This window comes from Diadema antillarum, unplaced genomic scaffold (genome assembly GCF_040938485.1).
Source record: "Diadema antillarum isolate AM-2024a unplaced genomic scaffold, OU_Dant_1.0 seq00001278_RagTag, whole genome shotgun sequence".
Taxonomy (NCBI): Eukaryota; Metazoa; Echinodermata; class Echinoidea; order Diadematoida; family Diadematidae; genus Diadema; species Diadema antillarum.
In genome coordinates this window covers 479,870-500,983 of record NW_027272058.1, presented here as the reverse complement: position 1 = coordinate 500,983, position 21,114 = coordinate 479,870, and the positions used below count along the sequence as shown (strand labels likewise).

The following is a 21,114-nucleotide window of genomic DNA, read 5'->3' as shown; positions in this document are numbered from 1 at the left end:
TTCTACACATTGTGTACACTGAAAATCAAAATGCTATAAATTACCTTTTGGACGAATGTACAACATTATCCTTCCCTTTTAATGAACCAATGTTCCAAAATGGCACAAAACAATCCACACACTTGAGAAATTGGGGTGATCACTTCCACAAGAAATCACAGATGTACAGTGTATACAGCCACAAACTTCAAGTAGCTGGCATCCTTTAAGAACAGATAGACAAATCCTGGCATGTAAAGAGAGTTTTTGCCTCTGTATTCCTTCTCTGACTGTTGAACTGTGTATACAGGTGTAATCACAAAACAGATACAACAGCAACAAATACAGGAGTGACTAAAAACAGATTTATACATAGTCTTGTATCAAGCTGTCTTTGACCAAAAAAAAAAAAGATAACATCTAAAATCAATCACTGGTATTTTAAACACAATAATGCTGCCTTGAAAGTGAGGCAGTAAAATTGACAGTCAAAAGCTATGGATACATCCGGTGTGTATGCATGGAGGAATTTTAATGACACTGCAAATATCCACCAATATTTGATTAAAATGAACAACAAGCAAGCAATTGAAGTGGCTGAATTGAGGCTTGGGTTCCAAAGGTGAGAAACGTCTCTTTTTTATCTACATTTCTTCCTCTCTTTTTTTTTTCTCTCTCTCTCTCCCTCACCCTCTCTCTCAATGCATATTCCTCTGTGTATCTGTCACGGGTATTTGACTGCCTTGTAAAGCGTGACGTAGTAGGCTCTTGTCAATATTTGTACGATTTACAAACATGAGCTTCAGGCAATAGAAAAGAAAAAAAGGAAAAAAAGAAGATACAAACAGCATGAATCCACAATAAGGGAAATGCCTTTATAGCCTTTGGCCCACATTTAACCTTTCAATGGCCTAGCTGCTTGGAACTCCTTGTTTGTATTGTGATGTCATAATAGAGTGACTTCGAGGAACCGATTGTTGTTATTTACCCCCTAACAAGCTACCAGTTTCCTACCAATATCACAACCCTGACCCTCATTCTCCTCTTAGGAGCCCTAAAGCACCACCCCCCCCCCTCCCACACACATACACACCCATCCCTTCTAAATCCTACTCAGATTGTAGACACAACTACTTTACTTTTGTACAAACACTGTCAATTCAATTATTGTGTAGGTGCTACTTGTCCACTATTGAATTAAAATACACGACCATTTCTCTCCCCTCATCTTTTTAAACTTTCCGTTTGTCTGTCTGTCTGTTTGTCTGTCTGTCTGTCTCTCTTCTTCTTTCTTTAAATTTTTGGTCCGATAGTATGATTCAATATATATTACAGCTGTATTTTTATCTCCGCACCGACGAGGTAGTGACAGCAAATGTGTGTATCAGTTTGTTGGACAGTTCACTCAAATTTCACATTTTTATGCACCATCAGATATACTGGGTACCAAAAGTTATACTGTGTACCAAAATGTGTACTGTGTACTATTATGCAGTGTAAACACTGCATCTAGATGTACACCACAAACTTAGCGTGTCACAGCTAGAGTGTAGTGTAAATCATAGAGTGTACAGTGTACCATGAAGCTTTATTGTGTATCATCTGCTATACTGTAAAACCATCATAGTGTAAAATGTAAGCATGGTCTTGTAGGATGTAGTTTTCAAAAATTGTATCTGAAATAAAGACCAGTGTTCACAGTTAAATGGCTTGACGTCTGCAAGTTTAGCGAAAAAAAAACTTTCGTGCTACACTACAAGTCTATTGAGAAGAAATCCTCCCCCCCCCCCCCCCTCCCCAATTTATGCACACAAGTGCATTTTTACATTGATCACCTACTTAGTTTCTTGCCCTAGTTTCCTGGGCAGGAACTACCTGAATGTTTTGACAGAGAATGCATTTTAAAGTGCAGTTCACACCATGTTACTGTTATACAATAAAATCAGAAGCTTCATCAGAATCAAGCAATAAAAGTTATAGACTACCAAAAGATTCATGTTTTGAATGAATAGTGACATTTTCACAACCACATACATTGTAAACGAATCATACTTGACATCAATGACATCACCACCTCACAACTTTCCTACTGGTGATGATGTCACTGCCTTGCAACTTTCTCATTGGCTCACAGACAAATGTATGACAAGCAATGCATGTTTGGTCAATGATTTAGCATCCATTTGTCCCCTTAAAAGTTACTGTAAAGTCAGAAATTTTCACACCCATGAAACTATTGATAATGTTGACTCTTCGCAAGATTCATGAAAGCTTCTTGCATATGAAAGCTTCTTGCATGTGAAAATGCGTGCAAAAGTTTTCGTCTACACAATGCACTGAATGCCGGTGGCAGCTGCGAAAAGTTTCCTGTCAAGAAAAAGGCCGGCAGCTCCAATTCGCAAAAAGTTTCATAATGTGTAATGTTTATGTTTCTAGTTTTACCATACAGTTGCTAGGTTATCACGAGATAACCGCTTCTTGATGTATTACAAAGGATGAAAGTGATTCCATGCCATAACAAGTAAATATAGCTGAAGATTTCTTTAAACACAGGAAAGACATAAAACTTTATAATTCTAAACTTCACAATTCCCTAACTTTCTTATATAAACAAGATCTGATTTTGATGAAAATCTCCCGTTATGGTTGTCTGAGGTAATATGATTTGAATACAAAAGGCCACCCTCAGTGTGGTGCAGATATGCACTTTAAACGGAAACAGCAGAAGCACAGGCACAAACTTCAAGTAGTTGGCATCTTCTCAAGCAGTAGGTCCCTATACTATAAATCCTGACAATTGAAAAGACTGTCTGTGCCTGTCAGCTCGCTTACTGGCAAGTGGCCAAACATCTCGACAGTTTAACAGCATTTCAAGCATTAAAATCTCAACGGCATGGTCTTAAATGTTACTAATGTCTCTAATGTTGCCCACCCCCCCCCCCCCCAAAAAAAAAAAAATAATCATAATAACATTAATAACTTTATGGACAAACTGCTTCATAAAATGATGACTATGCACTTCAAAAAAGTGGCAAACTTCCAGCAACTGGATTCAATGTACACACTTTTTCCAATTATCATACCAGGGATACAGCAAATCCTTTTCAAAGCAACCGAATCACTCATAATTATATTTTTGTTCATAAATATTTCCATTTAATGAGCATAATTTTTATAACTTTGATATGCTCGAGTGTTCCCTTGTCCATTTGAACAATGTCACGCAGCTCGGTTGGCGGCTGGTTGGCGAAGTTCTGACAAATGTTTGAGATTGTGCCAAAACAATGTCGCAGTGCAATCAACATTTTCATCAAATCAGATCCAGAAATAACAGACAGCATCTTTGAGATTTGTAACAAGTACCCTCATCTCTCTCTCTTCCTCAGTTCTTGGGTTTAATAGCTGTTTTCAAGCTTCTTTTTTTTTCATTCTTGGGGCCAAGGATGTTCTCTGGTAAATTCTTCATGTCCATGACCTCTTGAAGGCTGCAAGGTTTCCTGCAAGCCATTCAAACTATTCACCACAACAAGGGATACCAACCTTGTATGATCAGCATTGCAGTTTTCTTCAGGTATAGAGATAGGCCTATATTTTATGTGGAAAACACTATGTTTATCTTCCCTGTAGAAAGACATGTGTAGCAATACAATTTGAAAAATATATATACATTTGTATATGATATTTAGATATTGTCCATGAAAAATGCAGAATTTTTGCCAAATAAAAAACTGTGCTCAATACTGAAAGAGAAAATAGGGCCTAACAATTGGCATCTATGCACAACCTTTTCATGCACAATGCATTCAGACAATGTGATGTTGAAAATACACTTTTCTCTTGGAGACCTTTCAAGTTGTTTGGCATTGCTGCACAGCATGATATGACTGCTTGACTACTGTTGAAGAATGGAACATGAATACTAACTATCCTGTGCAGTATCTGAACATACATGTAGACCTACACAGAGATTTCTCTAGTGTAGATTTCAATGCCGTGGGTATACTAGATCTTCTTAAATCAATTTAATTCATGTTATATCACACCCTACAAGCACAATATACGTTAGTATAACAAAAAACATCCAGACATGCACACCCACAGACATACAGACACACACAAACAGACGCAAAGAATGATTGTACTTTAGACTCACTTCCTTCCCTTCTGTCTACTGAATTCCTGCTGCGGAGCATGAGGCACTTTCAAACGCAGGTTAATCAAAAGTCAATTGAAAACACAAAGTACCAGTGGCAGAGCTTAATAATCTGCCACTGTCCACATTGAGTTTCACGTCCAGCTGTTTTTTACGTGGCTTCAGGAAGGGCTAGCTATGTCCACTCAACTTCAGTATTCAATCGACGGCAGCTGACCGATGGTTTGTCAGGCACGACAAGTTCGTTACCTTTCCTACACAGTCCAAAAAGTGTCCATGGGGCACTTTGCAAAGTCATCGTAATCATCAGTGTGCTCATGCAGCAGCCATTTACACACAGGAGTAGCCTGCGCACTGCACAATCGCATTTCATGAAGTCACTTTTTCATGATACAAGGGAGCTAATCATGCTGCAAATTACGAGCCAGACAACTCTATCATGACTGAATAATGCCTCTAATAGCACAAGGTCAACGGAATACTAACAAACACATAGAAACAACAAGAATAGTGATGAAACCACACACACACACACACACACACAAATGCACTAAAAATAATCCATCATTTTACTAATGGTGAAATTACGTTGTACATTTTACATAGGAGCCTACATTGTAACTCCCATGTGTGTATCCCACACTCTACTTCAACGCTAATTGCATATAAATCCCTCTACACATTACATATTGCATTTCCATGATGTGTGTTCACCATCAGAGGGGGAAAATATCATCATGCACGTATGAAAACCTGATGTCGGCGAACGCTGTTCGAAATCATTCAATTGTGATAATGGATTACTTCAGACTCAATAGACCAGAAATAGCTCACTGAGTTATACCGGGGATGAATTTCAAGGCAATATCAGACAAGATTACTGTGGCATTCATTTCTTCCCTCTCTCACTTTCTCCCTCTCTTTCTCTTCTTTTTTCTCATACATTCATTTGCTGCACCTTTCATTCTTTCTCTTACCGTGTCCATTTCTGACATATGCATCTTACTTTACGTAAATAAATTCCTTCAATACATGTACATCTGCCCATCTACATGTACGCTGGCAATGGAGTGGAGTATACATATTTTACAGATCTTTAATATTTCTGTCAACATCTACCTTTCCCTATCTTCTCTCACTGTGTCAGTCTTTATCTACCTTTACTATCTCTCACTCTCTCTCTCTCTCTCTCTCTGCCTGTAAAGTTCTTATCAAGCCTATCTCTTTCTCTCTTTCTCCTTCTTGCCCTCTCTCATATCTTGTCACTCATATTCTGTCCTACATTGTCTATATATAGTGTATCTAGCTATTAACTATCTCCTTATCTGTCAATCCATCTATCCATTTTACCTATTTATCTATATACCTATTTATTCATCAATTTATTTACCTATTCATCAGTTAATCTATTTCTTGATATATTCATCTATTAATTTATCCATCTCTCTATTTATGTCTATCTATCTACCTATCTACATTGTATATTATATTATATTTATCTACCTTTCTATTTCAATATTCATATCTATCTATCTATCTATCATGTATCTATCCATCTATCTATCATCTATCTATCCACCTATCTACAATATGTATATATCCACCTATCTATCTATCTACCTTCATTTCTATGTCTTCTCCTTACCTAGGTTGGGAATTAATATCTATCAAAGACTATCTATCTATCATCTATCATCTATTTATCTACAATATGTATCTACATGTATCCACCTATATACATTGTATCTATCCATCTACCTCCATTTCTATGTCTCTTTCCTTACCTAAATTAGGAGCGCTGGATGTTTTCTTGGAGCCCTTCTTGAACAGTCCCTTGCCGAAGGACGCTCTTGTCTTCCTGGTCTCTGGACTGCCGTGGGCCGACGCCGAAGCCTGCTGGTTCTGCAGCGGTAGCTGGAACTCCTGATTCCTGCGCGGGGAGGGCAGCGTCCGGTAGCCTGAGGGGTTGGACCTCGACGCTATTTCAGTCTGTTTTGGGTGCAGGGTCGTTGTGTTGAGGGAGGGGGGTGGGAGGAGAGGGCAATGTAGACGAGGTGAATGCATGAAAACATTTAAAAGATGATGAGAGCAGCGGTAGTGAGGTGAGGGGGGTGGGGCGTTAAAAAGAGACAGGGAGGGGTCATTCCACAGAAAAGTTTGCAGTAGAAAGTTCATGTATTGGCATGCAAGACAAAGAGAAAATTGAACAAAGGTTGTTCATTTCCAATGGGTATTGATTTTCAGCAGGGACAATTGAATTCAGGAGAATAGAATGACAAGATGACAACAAAAGACACAAAGCACACACAACATGAGTCAGAAAATTAACATCACCACAGACAAAAGACAAATATTTGAATAAAGGAAAAAAAAATCAAACATTAAAAGAAGCAGTACATAAATCACAGCATGAGAAAAGAGAAAACAAAGAAAGAGGAAAAAAGTGAAGAATAGAAATGGATTCAAAGACTCAAGCATGAACACATTAAAAAAAAAAGAGGAAGAAAATGAGGATGGAAATGTGTGGGAAGGAACATACATACAGACATTGAATGATGTGAAGGGAACGAAAAAAAAAATGAATTGAGCCATAATGTTGACATAATACAGGAGTGTCACAGATACATGAAGAGAGAAAAAAAATGACAGCAAAGAGGAAGCATGGTTGATAGATTAAAAGATGACTCAAGGCAAAGGAATGCCAGACCGGAAAGACGCATTTTTTTTTTTTTTGGGGGGGGGGGGGGGGTGGATTGATAGGAGCAATGTTCACATGGTGGATATATTGAGGAGTAAAGGAAGGTAGGAGAAAAGGGAGTGGTGGGGGTGGGGGTGGAAAAGGAAAATACCGGTAGGGAGTGAGTATACAGATGTTATACAAATGACACACTCGGTGGGTAGGCACTCCTTCAGATTCAATTCAGTCATACATCATGTAAACACGCTCCTCACTCCAGCAGCTGACTATTAAAGGGAACACTCAACCCTACTTTGAATACCATTGAATACTCTATACTCCAAAAATACCACTCACCTGAAGCTCACCGTTCATTGCTTGTACGCATTCACATATTGTCCCTAGGGTGACAAGTGTATCTCAAAAATTATAAAGTTTCAGGAGTGTGAAAAAAAAAAGTTCATTTTTGAAGCATTTTTCACAACACAACATAAATGTTGATGTCAAATAATGTACATATATTGTTTTGGATCACAATAATAATACTTTCTGTTCTCTAAAATCTAAATCAGCACTTTGTTTCTCAAGATTGAGTAAGGAAGTTTTTTAATATGTCCCAACTGAAATACAGAGGTATTGTCACCCCAGATGTGGTTCTACCGCATTGTGTTGTTTGCTGTATCGGTTAAATCAATTCAATTCTATCCAATTCAATATGTGAAATGAGTAATGAACGTGGTTAATGAGTAACAGTAGATAATTTGTATTGCACGCATTTAAAAGTGAAAATGTACTGCTAGCAATGTTTTTATAACAAAACTACTATATATCAAGCAATGATACAGTATCTATAATATCAATCTAGAAAGAAAAACATTGATGTATCTTATTGTTAAATTCCAATTTCAAGCACATACATACACTCTGTACAAACTTGATATTCAGCTAAATGGCATACCAAGTACAAGTACATAGTTAAAGTACCAGGGGGATGTTTCATAAAGCTGTTCGTAAAATTACGAACAACTTACGAGCGACTGGTGATCAGTTCTTGTGCTGAATTATGGAAATTCTGATAAGTATAGCACATCAGAACTGATCACCAGTCGCTCATAAGTTGTTCGTAACTTTACGAACAGCTTTATGAAACGGGGCCCTGGCATCCTCTCACATTTTTCCAATGTAAAGACCTCTCCTTTATTTGTGCATGTCTGTTCTTCAGTAGTTGCAGGAAGTGAGAAGGGATATCATTATAACACTTTCAGCACAGTTTCATTTTTTCTTTTATTTGGAGAGAGCCCTCTGTAGCTTAAAGTTTGCACATTGCATAATTAAACCACCAGGCACACACATACAACCACAGACACCCCACATACATTTACTGACTACAACACACACAATACACACATAAAGCTTGCATGAACCACACACAACACTCACACACTTTTTTACCATTCACTAATCACACCACAATAACCTTTCATTTGAGTATTGTACAAGTGCATGTTATACCATTGTTCATTTTCCTATTGAGTACAGAATGCAAATAATGCTGTGAATGCAGAGGTAAAAACATGCTCCAATGAGTTAAGATATATATCACACTCAAGAAGCAAACATATAATATAGGGGTTATTCTCATTCAGACTGGATTAAAGAAGTTGCTAATTAATTATCATCACCAAGTGCAAAAGCACAAGGAACAAAAATTAGTTTGTATCATGAATTAGTATTTCACACATACATGTAGTACAAAAGTTCCAATGAACTCACACTGAAACATAATAGGGTTGTGTTATACAGGCACATCTAGTTTTGAAAGACCAATTAACTTTTTACACAATTGAATTTTTACAAATTTTGAGCTTTAAGTCAACATGAGTAAACTGAAGCAGGATTAATACTCTATTAACCATGTTGCACTGAAAGATGAATAAAACAAACAAACAAACATAAAAAATTAATGTCACAGATGCGTTTTGTTATTCAAATCCGATGGTAACAGGTATTGGATGAAGTGGTTCCTGTAAACGCACGCTGTCTCTGTTCACCATTCTCTTTCTCAAATGCAAGACCTGTGAGGAATTTGAAGGCCTCTTGTTGATTAGTGCCAGGCGACCTTAAGGGTTAAGTTCCACAATTTACACTAAAATTTAGAAAGTTATCTGCAGCTACTCAAGAGGGGACAAGGTAACAGGGGACAGAATGACATTCTACAAGATAAACTAAAGGAAAAGCCGATGGTAAATCCTAGAGTAAAAGTAGAAATTCTCATTGTGTGGAAATCTTTGCGCAATTTGAGCAACATAGTCGAGCACAATTTTTTTTTTTTTTTTTGCTTGTTATACATACTTTTCATATATATTCAATCTGTGGAATTAAAAACAAGCATAATTCATCTCACCTGGTCAAACACACAAAAATTACTCACATGAAAATTTCCACTTTTACAAAATATAAACATTTTAAAATAGTGATAGAAGGTTAATAAATATGAAGTACTCAAGCTATTAAAACTCCTGTAGGTAAAATGAGTAAATGCATAGATATAGATCATACATGGCGTGATTAAATGAGGTAGTCTTGATCGTAAACAAACAATTATACAGAGTATGTCCACGAAGGGTGGATGAATTCTGGTCAGGGTTAATTCTAGTCTAATGAGCCCATGTTGGGATACGGATATGAAGCAGATTACTTCTACAATCACAGAGACTCCAACTCTCCCGTTTTTGACGGGAGATCTCCCGCCGAAAGCCCATTTTTGCAAAATCTCCCGTTCTCCCGTTTGAGATTTGATTTCTCCCGCCCTGGCTCTGTGTCTCCCGATGGACAGGATTTCTTACTTATTGCATATCGTATGTTGAAAAAATAAGCCGTAGATAGCACCAGAGAACATCTAGAACCCTAGGAACTTCGCGCTTCGCACACATCAACTTGGAGTCTCCCGTTTGCTAGGGGTTTCGGGCGGGAGAATCTCCAGATCAGAAGGTGCTTGGGGTTGGAGTCTCTGCAATCATACAATCATCAGTTCATCACAGCAGCTCTGTAATCACATGTGATGTATTTGCGGAAGTAAAGCAAATGTTAATGCACATGAACAATACTCTGATGACAGTGGGTTATTAGGTGGCATGGATGTATTAATTATTGATGGACTTTGAATGGAGGATGAGTTGGCAGTGTTGTAGTTGTCCCTGCTCACAAGCCAAAGCACCAGCGTCATGAACATCACAAGTATGACTCAAACACTTGCAAGTCACTATCAAGTCATTAGGTGGAGGTGTCGTGGCTGAGTGGATAAGAGCGCTCGTCTGTGAACGACATGAGCGTGGTATGGTTCGTGGGTTCGAGCCCATGCCAAGCCCGACACGTTTGCCCTTCAGCAAGGCACTTTATCCACATTGCTGCTCTCCACCCAGGAGTATAAATGGGTACCCGGTAGGATGAGAAAGCTTATGTTGGTTGATCAGCATGTCCGCGCCTGTAAAATGGCTGCGACTGGCTGGAATGCTCCCCAGGGAGTGGAGAATGAGCACTGTTAGTGCTGGTTGGAAATAATGTATCCAGTGACCGGGGTAATAATAGTCTGTAAAGCGCATTGAAACCCTGAAGTGTGTGAAATGCGCTATATAAAAACCAGCTATTATTAAAAACTAGCTATTATCATAATTGAATACTAATCCTACATCATTACAAATAGCAATAACAGCATTGCAGTTATGAGTAATGATGTAGAAGTCATTTAGTAGCACTAGTAGTAGTAGTATTAGAAGTAGTAGTAGAAGTAGTAGTAGAAGTAGTAGTAGAAGTAGTAGTAGTAGTAGTAGTAGTAGTAGTAATTGTAGTAGTGTTAGACGCAGTAGTATACAGTAGTAGAAATAGTAGTAGTTCTTCTTCTTCTTCTTCTTCTTCTTCTTCTTCTTCTTCTTGTAATGGTTGGTTACCTTAAATAAGAAATATCTGAATATGCAAAATATATTTCATCATGGGATCAGTCTTGCATCTGACGTGCTAACTTTTTCCCACAATGCAATGCATAATGTGTTTTCTGATGTATGTTTCTGCTGGCATTGCATAAGATATGACTCCATTACATTTTACCCCATACTGCTCCAATTTTCAACCCAGAGTATCATCTCTTTTTTTTTTCAAACCAGTCAGGAGATAATCACACTTCACATCAATGTTTTTATTAGGTGATGAATGGGACAAGCTTACATGAGTTTATTTGAGACACAAGATTCATATAGGATTGCACTGAGCTCATATAAGGTCATAATGGTGAATGCAGGTTCTATAAAAGGAGGCAAAGTGCTCATATAAGTTTAAATCTAGGTTCAAACAGGCTTTGAATGAGGTAGAAAAAACGTTACTTGGGTGAACCAATGTTTTCTAGAGGGTTGGGTGAGATTCATATAATTCATCCGCGTGTGCATAGGTGTTGCACAAGGTTGCATAAGGTTCTTCTATGACTATCATAAGTCTATGAACATATAAGTGCATATATAAGTGTTCTTCCCAGTACAGCTTATGCCTAATGGTCCATTTACGCACACATTGGTTTTGTACAAGTTCGCACCAAGCTCGTAATATTAGCTGACATTCAAACAAATTGTTCAGGAGAAGTGGATATTCAGGTAGCAGAGTTCGTTTCAGTATGTTTTCTCATAAGGATAAGGATGCTTTCCAACAGTCGCACGGGGGCTCAAGGAATGATGTGAGTTTGGGTGCACAAGAGTTTTGCAGGTATGCACAAGGTTGTACAGAGGTCATATAAGTTCATTTGAGTGCACATGGGTTTCTCACAAGATTTCAACAAACAGGTCACAGTGCACATAATGTCTTTCTGTCAACCAGCTCACCCACTGACTTTCATCCACACTGTGACTTCACAGTATATATGACACCAGTGAATCAGAGGGATTATGCCATTTTGACTCATAACGGTGCGACACAGGTTCACTTTTTTTCTTGATCACAATGCAAAGCAGCGTTCAATCCTCAAAACTACACTGGAAAGAGGCGATTTAGGGTGTTACGCAAGGTTAAAAGCCAAGGCAAAATGCAATTACTGCAGTGCGAATTCCAGCCAAGCTCCTAAACTGATGAAGCACGAGGCAATTTGGCAAGATGTTTTCTCCTGCGAGAAACTTAATTTTAACTTGACGGCAACATAATAGTGCAAACCAATCTCAGAACAGAATGTGAGTACAGCTGAAGCAAATGAAGAATAAGCAGCCTGTGTACAGTTCCTCTGACTTTAAATGAGGGGGGTATAAGAACCTACAGGACCTCATCATTGTTGAAAACTTAATATGTTTACTTAACTTTAATTATGTTGTTTTGCTGCTGCATGTTATATCACAATACATATATTTACATAATGCTGTATTTTATTTCAATGTCATACTTCTCTTCTTTCTTTTTTTTTTTCCAGATCGATGTGCTTAGAAACATCAGTTTTAAGCGCTATATAAATGTTATTCATTATCATTATCATTATCAAATGGAACTGCTACCCAAGGGGTGCAGGGATATTGAAGGAAACCCACTTGCCCTGCTTGCCTGGGGCAATCAAAAATTAAGGTTGGGCAAGTAAAATGAAAGGGTAACTATCCATAAAGATTATGGGGCTCTTGACTGAATGCCCATCAGGGTAAGTCGGGGGGGGGGGGGGGGGGGGGGTATATTTCTCCGCATATAAGACCCGAGGGTGCAAAGAGCATACTATATACGGGTGTACATGAGCATCATACATTCTATATGTACATTGTACATGTAGGTATAGATTCTAATCACTGGGGTGATATCAAAATTAAAGTACATATAATAGTTACAAAGATTTTTGAGCAATATAACGTGGATTGAAGGTGCTACACAAGCTATTAAAAAAAAATAAAACTATCATCATATCTCATTGAAATGATAGTATTGGACTTGTGACTTTGAGTTCAACAAAGACCTGCCCATGTCATTGGTTACGGAAATGAAATGTCTTTCAGTTCAATTTCTCAACCAGAAACTCAGAGACACAAATTTCTATAGCTACTAACTATTCCAAAGCATGGGGTTATGCATAAGTGTTCATATCTAAACACTGCTTTGCCCCTACAATGTAGGGCATTGCAAGAGCTTCTATCGACAGAATTTTTCAGACCTTGGTAAATTTTATCACACAGCCAGTAAGCCAGTGAGAAAAATGCATAAAGTGGGTCAGTGCTGCGGTTGTATCATTCAAGCCGAAAGTCGACGGTCGTCTCATGGCAAATGCAAACTCATTCATATTAAAGGCAAGTGCATCTGAAAATAAAAATGGCTACTCACAGTAAACATATTTGATGCTGCGGTAAGAGCTTTTATAATGGCTGCCATCTGTAAAATTTGCAAACCAATTACAGATACAATCTCAAGGATAAGTAGTTATCTCACCTATAGACTCAAAATTCTGTACGATTTTTTTTTTGTGAGAGCATGCTTGACTTGAAATTCTGTACGATTTTTTTGTGAGAGCATGCTATTAGACACAGCTGTGCAAAAACATCTACACTATACATCTCTACAAATTTTCTCTACCATATGTATTATCATAGATTTCTTCACAAGAGTATTTGGCTACATCACATCCTAACTCTGAAACTGTAACCAATCCATGAGACGTGCTGAAAAATGACTATATAATCTTCCAGAAATATGCATCTTTTATGCATAGTACATGTTTGCACGCATTGTAGGTTTAGTGCATAACTCTCTGCAAAAATATACATCTTTCACTGATTAGCTCAGGAGTCCTATACTTGTGGAAACATCCCATACATTTAGAGGAAGAATGCTCAATCCAGCATGATAAATGAAAAATATGAAAACAGATCACAAAATTGGCATAGACAAATACGCTGGGACTTTGTTTTATGCTCATGGCGCGATTCCAGTTTATGAGTACACAACACAACTGCCTTGTAGCATGATGAACTTTTATTATAATGGACTAGAGTACTGGATGACTTCCATTTGTGGAGGCATATTAGAATTCAGCATCTGTTTAGTGTTAGAGAACAAATATGAGGCCTGGTGTGATGAACATAAAAATGCATTAATTGACCCATCTAGTCAAAGGAATCATATTTCTATGGTTTGCTGCTACATAGTTTATCAAGATTTTCTCTATTAATTTTCATATTTATTTATGTCATATATTTCGTAATCATTTATCTTTCGTACAAAGTTGTGCAAAATATGCACTTCCATTCAAGTCCCTCCTTGATATTTTAATGAAAAGTTGTGTGGTTAGGTGCACAAATTTATGACCCTCTTTATTCCTTATTCACAAGTGATTCTTAAATTGGCAACAATAGTTCTTGTTCAATTGATACATTTTGTACAGCTTTTTCTGATTTGTGCAGACTCAATGAATTTATCCATTTTCAATGAATCTTTCTCCACTACACAAGATATGCAAGAAAATTCATAGTTGCCAATTTACTGAGAATAATATACAAGAAAATTCAGAGTTGCCAATTTACTGAGAATAATATACAAGAAAATTCAGAGTTACCAATTTACTGAGAATAAAAGATATGCAAAAAAATTCAGAGTTGCCGATTTCATGACAACACTAGAATTTCTGCAGCAATATGTTCCCAAGACTTGATGAGTTACGGGCCAGATGAATGCTGTTAGAGTGACATGAGATGTATCGCAAAGATGATGCGCAATGGTTCTTTGCTGAAGTTGGAGAGAAAAAAAAAAGGCATAGGTACAGAAGACTGAACGTTTACCTCCGGGTCTGCTGTTTTCGTAGCAGGTAGGGTCATGTGACCAGGAAGATTGGTAGCATCGCGTCGGAAGGGGGTTACGTCCGCGTCGTCGGAGTCTGTCAGGTTGGGGTCAGAATTAGAGTCGGTGGCACCGTTTTCGTTAGCTGCGTTCCCATTGGCCAGTTCCCTGGCAATCAGGCCCTGATTAAGGAACGCAGCTACGTGTTCGTCCTCTACGAGGTCACAAAAGTCGTCACCTACCGAGCTCCGTTGGTCAGTGATAATTTCGGTGGTGGCGTCGAGATTGAAATTGACTTTCTTCACAGCGTCTGGCGGACTGTGAGAGTGGACGGGGAAGGGCAGGGTCTTTTGAGTGTCCGAGGGAGGCACCTCGGTGAGCTCAGCGGTCAGTTGGAGCATGTCTTCCGGTAGGGAGTGGTCAGCCGCATCTGGACTATGTGCGGGAGGGTCAGGGCTACGCTCAGCCTCCGATGTCGGAGGGGTCTCAAGGACCTCTAAGGATTGGGGGGATTTATCTGAGAGTGGTCTCAAGTCATTTGTGTCGGGAGTAAGACTGGATAGAGTACTGTCAGAAGGGGGGTCATTCTGTAAGGGCAGAAAAACATGCAAGGACAATGCAAAAATATAAGTAGTTGATGATCAAACACAATGATTCCTCAAAAGAACACTGACGAACATGGTAGTAGTAGTTACTCAAGTTTTTACAAGTTGTGGTGGTTTGAAGGAAAAGTAACTGTCCAACCAAAACAAGAGAAACTCCAAAATGCACACAATGCTCAAAATGCAATAATTTTAAGTCATGAAATGCATGTGTCACACAGTGACTGATGTCATTATTTTATACAAATTTGTTATATTATCAAGAAGTTGAAATTCACACGGAAAATTCACACATGTTTACGAGACAACCTGTAGTTTATGAAATATATATGAAATATACTTTAAGAATATAAGGTGAATATATACAACAATATTTCATACATTATATTAATAGATACAAGTAGATCAGATTAATAGCAAACACATGATGCTGAAACAAATATATTCACATTGATATAATTATACATTAATTCACATACATGTAGACATTGACAATACTACAAACATATCTAGATGTATGTACTGTATATAATATTTCTGATATCTACCTGCTGTGGCAGATCTATACAACAGGGAAGAACAGGAGGATGAACATTACAGATGTTGTATCTTTTAACCCACTGAACACTAACTGCTCAAGTATGTATTTGGGCAGGTGTCTATGGGAAATGAATGTTATAGCAAAAAAAATCAGCTCGTCCTCAGTGGGTTAAGGCTTGCATGCAAGTCAGGTCCAAATTTTTTTTCAATTAAGAATGTCAATCTACAACTACATGATAACCAGAAGGTAGTCTATGAAAGCTTCAAACACTATTACAGGAATTTCATGAACATTCAGTACAGGGATTTACTATAATGATGATGCATTAGAGGCAATATTTGCATTATTGTACACGAAGGTATAGGATATTTAATTGAGAAACACCAATTAAGAAGGATAGCCATTTCAGAAAGTGATATGTATAAATACAAAGGAAGTTTTCTAGATAAGGAGTATGATGCAATACTTTTTGTTTTGGTCCTAAATTTAAGCAGGTTTTTACCATTGTTGATCTAGCCTTTTTCAATCGCTACAGGGTGAGAAAATAAAGACAAATCAAAAAACAACATTCTTGGATGTTAAAAATAAATAAATAAATAAATAAATAAGCAATGATTTAACTGTGGGTGAAACATGAAAAAATGTGAAGGTGTATCATCAATTAATATTCTGCTTCTTTCAACAAATATGGCATGGTAGGGTAGGTACTGACATTATCATATTGTTCTACCAATGTCACAATTTTTGTGGGGTATATTTTGTTGACTTGAAATGCAATGAAAAATGATCATAATAGTAATCATGTCAATTTGATTATCATAAATAACAGTAACAAGGAACTATCACTTGGGCCTGTTTAAAACATACTGTATACGCTACAATTTTCGCATACATAAATTTTCGCGAATTGCCGATATCACACATTTTCGCGAGTGGTTAAATTCGCGATTGGGGGACCAGAGAAAATATGAAGTGGCAAAGAAAGTGTGAATTTTCAACTTACTAGCATATAAGAATGATACTAGTTATACACTGCATGAAAAAGACTTGCCAAACTCTGCGAACTAGTAAGTTAGAATTCAACATTTTTGAAGTGGTTAAGTCCATCGCACTAGATTTCTCACGAGTGGTCCCCTTGCGATAATGGATTGGCTCTCTACAGTATTCGTAAGTAGACGTGGACGTGCGTAAACAAGCTTAGCCAGTATGGTCTGTTCGGTAAGCCGTGACATGGTACTCTAGTACTGAAATGTTCGTATCATCAAGGCAAGGGATTCATTTTGGAAGGTAATATTTTCGCGTGTTGTTAATTTCGCGAATACACTTGTAGCTCCCGACTCGCGAAATTCGCGAAAATAAAACCCCTGCGAAATATATAGCGTATACAGTACTTGAAACATATAATTAAAAAACATCTAGGGTACTACAGTACCAACTAGTTCACAATCTGCTCCAACAGAACTTTTTTTTCAGGAACGAGAAACAAAGTTTGTAGTCTAGCTTTACCAGCTCCATGTAGTAATTCTGATAGGCACTGGAGGTAGTAAACAATTAGTTTAAAGACTGGTTCAATTAGGGTGCAACCAAACCAAAAAGAGGTTAGCTGTGCAGAATTGTAAAAGGGTCTCATTGATTCTTCATCACCAATGGCAGTGAAGATGAACTGGGTATTACACAAAGATCCTCCTAGACATAGGTAGTTGGGGTTCACTTGCTGATTAGTTTCTTTTTTATCTATGTGCTTCCAATGCTCATTTTTAATTTACATTCTTCCATGACATACAACTTTCCGTCCTTTATATTAGTGATGCTGAATTTCATGAATATTTATGACATTATTCTTGACATTCGGCACTAACTTTAGGAAAATCAGTATCTTTTTTTTTCCATCACATTCAATTTTGTTCATGTTATAAAAATACAAAGGATAAACCTTCCTTAAAACATATTAACAGAAAAAAAAAATCAACTTGTGTCTTTGAGAAGATACAAGACAATACGCATGCATATGATGCTGATCAAAAATTAACATTATATGTTGTAACTTTTGATACGATCAAATAAACTAGAAATTTGTGGAGGTATAGCCTGTATTGAAATATTGAAGGATATGTGCCAACATTTCAAGTATTAGTGTTACGTGCATCTGTCTGATTAGGACACAGCTCAGTGAGAACACACCTACGGCAAATACACTCTCAGAATGGTCACTCTAGGTAAGAACTCAGTGCTTAGTTGTGGCACGTTTACACTCATGAGGATTAAAAACTTGGTATACTCCGTGGGATAGGACCATGCGGGGCCTGCCTGAGAGCTATTGTACCAAGTGGGGGCGCTCTTCAGAATGGCTAACTTCACAGGATTGGCCAAAGTTGGCTTCTGAGGTGTGAAATGCTGCATCCCCATGCGCCGCCATCTTCATAACACTTGCCCCTTGTTTTCTTGTTTTTTTCCCCTGTTCCATGCCCAATAAAAATGGCAGGGCTGTCCTTAAACTTGATAACAGTGTAAATAAGATTCTTCTCCCTACATGCATGCGTGTGAACAGTTGAGTTCCTTTTACTTGTGGTATGCTACTCTGGGGCGAGGCAGTTTTGCAAGTTTTCTCTCTCAGCTTGACTCTCTTGCCCTTTATTAAAGAAATGATCTCTAAAGCCACGCTTTTCTTTCCTTAGAATTATTATTGCAACTGGGAAAACAAGGTTTTAGTTGGCCTCCTATAAAAGTTGGATTAAAAAGTTTATCATAGATGGGTTCAACTTGCATGTGGCCTTCCCAAAAAATGCTGGCCGCTTTGTGAGAGATTCAAGGAAGTTGAGCCTTGCTTGAACGATATCTTAGGGCCTGTCTTATAGAAGAAATTTGCAGTCATTAAAACTTTCCATAATTTCAGTTGCTATGGTGTCAGCTAGGAAGGGACCAATCACATTTGAGCACCCAAGCCATCACCATGGTAACTGTGAAAATTGTAGCTTTCAATGACTGCAATTATCTCTAGGGTGTCAAACAGGACTCGGATTTAGGAGATGTACAAGGATGGTCAACGGCCACTGAGGGATATCACTGCTATATGTACATGTATGTTGGCAAGACTCTCGTTTAAAGGGAAGAATCACACATGGGACCTGTGGTCTGAACCGTGGATGCACTGGCTGCATGCAGAGAGTGCCACCAAGGGGGCGGGGATGCCTATACTCACCGTGGAGGGGTGGGGCTGCGTCTGGAGGTTCTCCAGGCTGGCCGACCGCCGACCCGCGTTGGCGCCAAACATGTCCTCCGTCCTGTCCACCATTATGGCGTGCTTGAAGTCCATTTCGGGGGTCAAAGGTGATGACCCCTGTGCATTTTGCCTCTGAAAGGATAGAAGCAAGCATTTCTTTGTTAGTGAAGCACTGAGATCAGGTTGAAGGAAATCCAAACAATCTGCTAAAAAGTTTTGATTTTCACAGTTTGATGAATTCCTGCGCAGGCCTCTGTAAGACAGGAGCTTCACAATAATTTGTGGTGTCACAGAAATAGAACTATACAACAATAACAAAAAATGAGAGGAATTTACACACACAAACACACACACACACATTATCTATCTGGAATATCATAAGACATGTGGCCTTGCTCCTGGAGAAGGCACAGACAGTAGTATTGCCAGAACATATTTCAGTAAACAGGTCAGGTTAATATGTACTTAATCCTTAATCCTTAATCCTTCATGCACATAAGCCATTAGCTGAACTTGCCAAGGATCTCATCAACATTTGTTCATCAATCTAAACTTGGACCCAGTGGTAGGTTTAATAGCGAGCCCAATCAGATGTAGCAATGTGCCTCAGTCTATTCAAAGGCATGTTAACCACATGAGAGTGATTAGGTAATCTCCATCGCTGAACAACGTGTTTCCACTGATCTGTGCCAATCTCTGAACAAATGTTTGCGTGCATTTTAATTTCGCTAAATTCGGCCGTTCCACGATAAAAGGGTCTATCTTGAGAAATGTTACTTGGGAGAAAAACGGGCTTAAAGTTTGGTGTATTTGTATGTCTGCCTCTTGTGTTTGTAAAGAGAATGGCTTGTGAGTGGTATGTATTATGAAAATATAAAAAATTAAATATGAAAAATACACCAAACTTTAAACCCGTTTTTCTCCGAAGTAACATTTCTCAAGATAGACCCTTTTACCATGGAACGGCCGAATTCCTGAAATTAAAATGCACACGAGCATTTCCAGTTTTACAGCAGTGTCTATAAAGTGTGTGAGACTCATGGGGTGCTACTCACACTTTCCCTGGAGGTGTCAGTCTCTCCCGTAGCAGAGCTTGAGGTCGACGTGCTGTCCGTGCGAGGGTTCTCAATGTCCAGCAGCTGACCAATATCCACTGAAAAAAAATTTGAGACAGGAAAATATGAACTACCGTAAAACTGCAAAACCAGACATGCATGTATATAATTTGTATCCATTACTACTAGGATACAAACATTACATCATATAAGTTTCTCAGAAAGAGAAACTTATTCACTTTATGAGATTCCAGATTAATACATGTGCATTTTCAATGTCTTTTGTTCTTTCAAGGAGGTTCAAGAGAATGGAGTCACAACTGTCGTATTTCCTTTGAAGTCACGTTTGATGCCGCCACTCGAAAGTATTTGAAGCATGTGGCAAACTGGATCTGCCCCACAGATAGGAAGACAATTGACTCATGTCTCATTGCATAATCATCAGCCACTTTCTAATGAAAATATGTCTTTGTGATGGTAATTACTTTTCGCCATCCCTACTTATAAAAGATAGGTGGTATATAATGGTAAAAACATGGGGATGCGCGAATAGAAATTGCGCAAAAAATGATGAAATGAAAATGAAAATTACTCGACTGGCCGTGCCCAGCCACTAATCTGATATATCTATTAATATAGAATTATACTCGAAGATTATTCCATATCAGTTTTATTTGGAGGAATTAAGTGGAAAAGTGATAAAACCGGCTTTCCAGGGGGGTACAGTTTTAAACACTTTCACATGATACAGCTCTGATTTACACTTTTGCACATATTTCTTGAAGGGATTGACCTTTGTTTAATGAGCTTTATCATTAAGTGAGATTTCATTTCAATTAATAGATAAACAAGCAAAATATAGCCAACATTAAGTTAACGTTCAAAATGAATCTTCAGATTGCTCAGCAAGACGGCGGCATCAAACCCCGTCACCAAAGGCACAGATGCACCTGTGGAATTCTTTTGTACATCAATAGAAAAGTGACAACTGTTTGAATAATTACAGCCAGTTGGATCTCCCATCTCTTAAACCTCCTTGGTTCTTTCATTGAATAAAATCAAGGGGAAAAAAAACAATTACAGGAATGTTATATGAGGGAGCAAAAACAGG

At 38.1% G+C, this 21,114-nt stretch overlaps 1 protein-coding gene across 1 annotated transcript in view; it reads right to left on the bottom strand.

The window, feature by feature from the left end:
- The window catches only part of LOC139745584 (liprin-beta-1-like), a 90,427-nt gene that overhangs the window by 28,658 nt on the left and 40,655 nt on the right, over positions 1–21,114 (bottom strand). Inside the window, exons 11-14 of the mRNA XM_071655977.1 lie at positions 20,004–20,101; positions 18,928–19,080; positions 14,588–15,172; positions 5,917–6,121 (exon numbers count right to left, since the gene is read on the bottom strand). Of these exons, the coding sequence (XP_071512078.1) occupies positions 5,917–6,121; positions 14,588–15,172; positions 18,928–19,080; positions 20,004–20,101 (1,041 nt within the window). The remainder of the gene's footprint in view (positions 1–5,916; positions 6,122–14,587; positions 15,173–18,927; positions 19,081–20,003; positions 20,102–21,114) is intronic.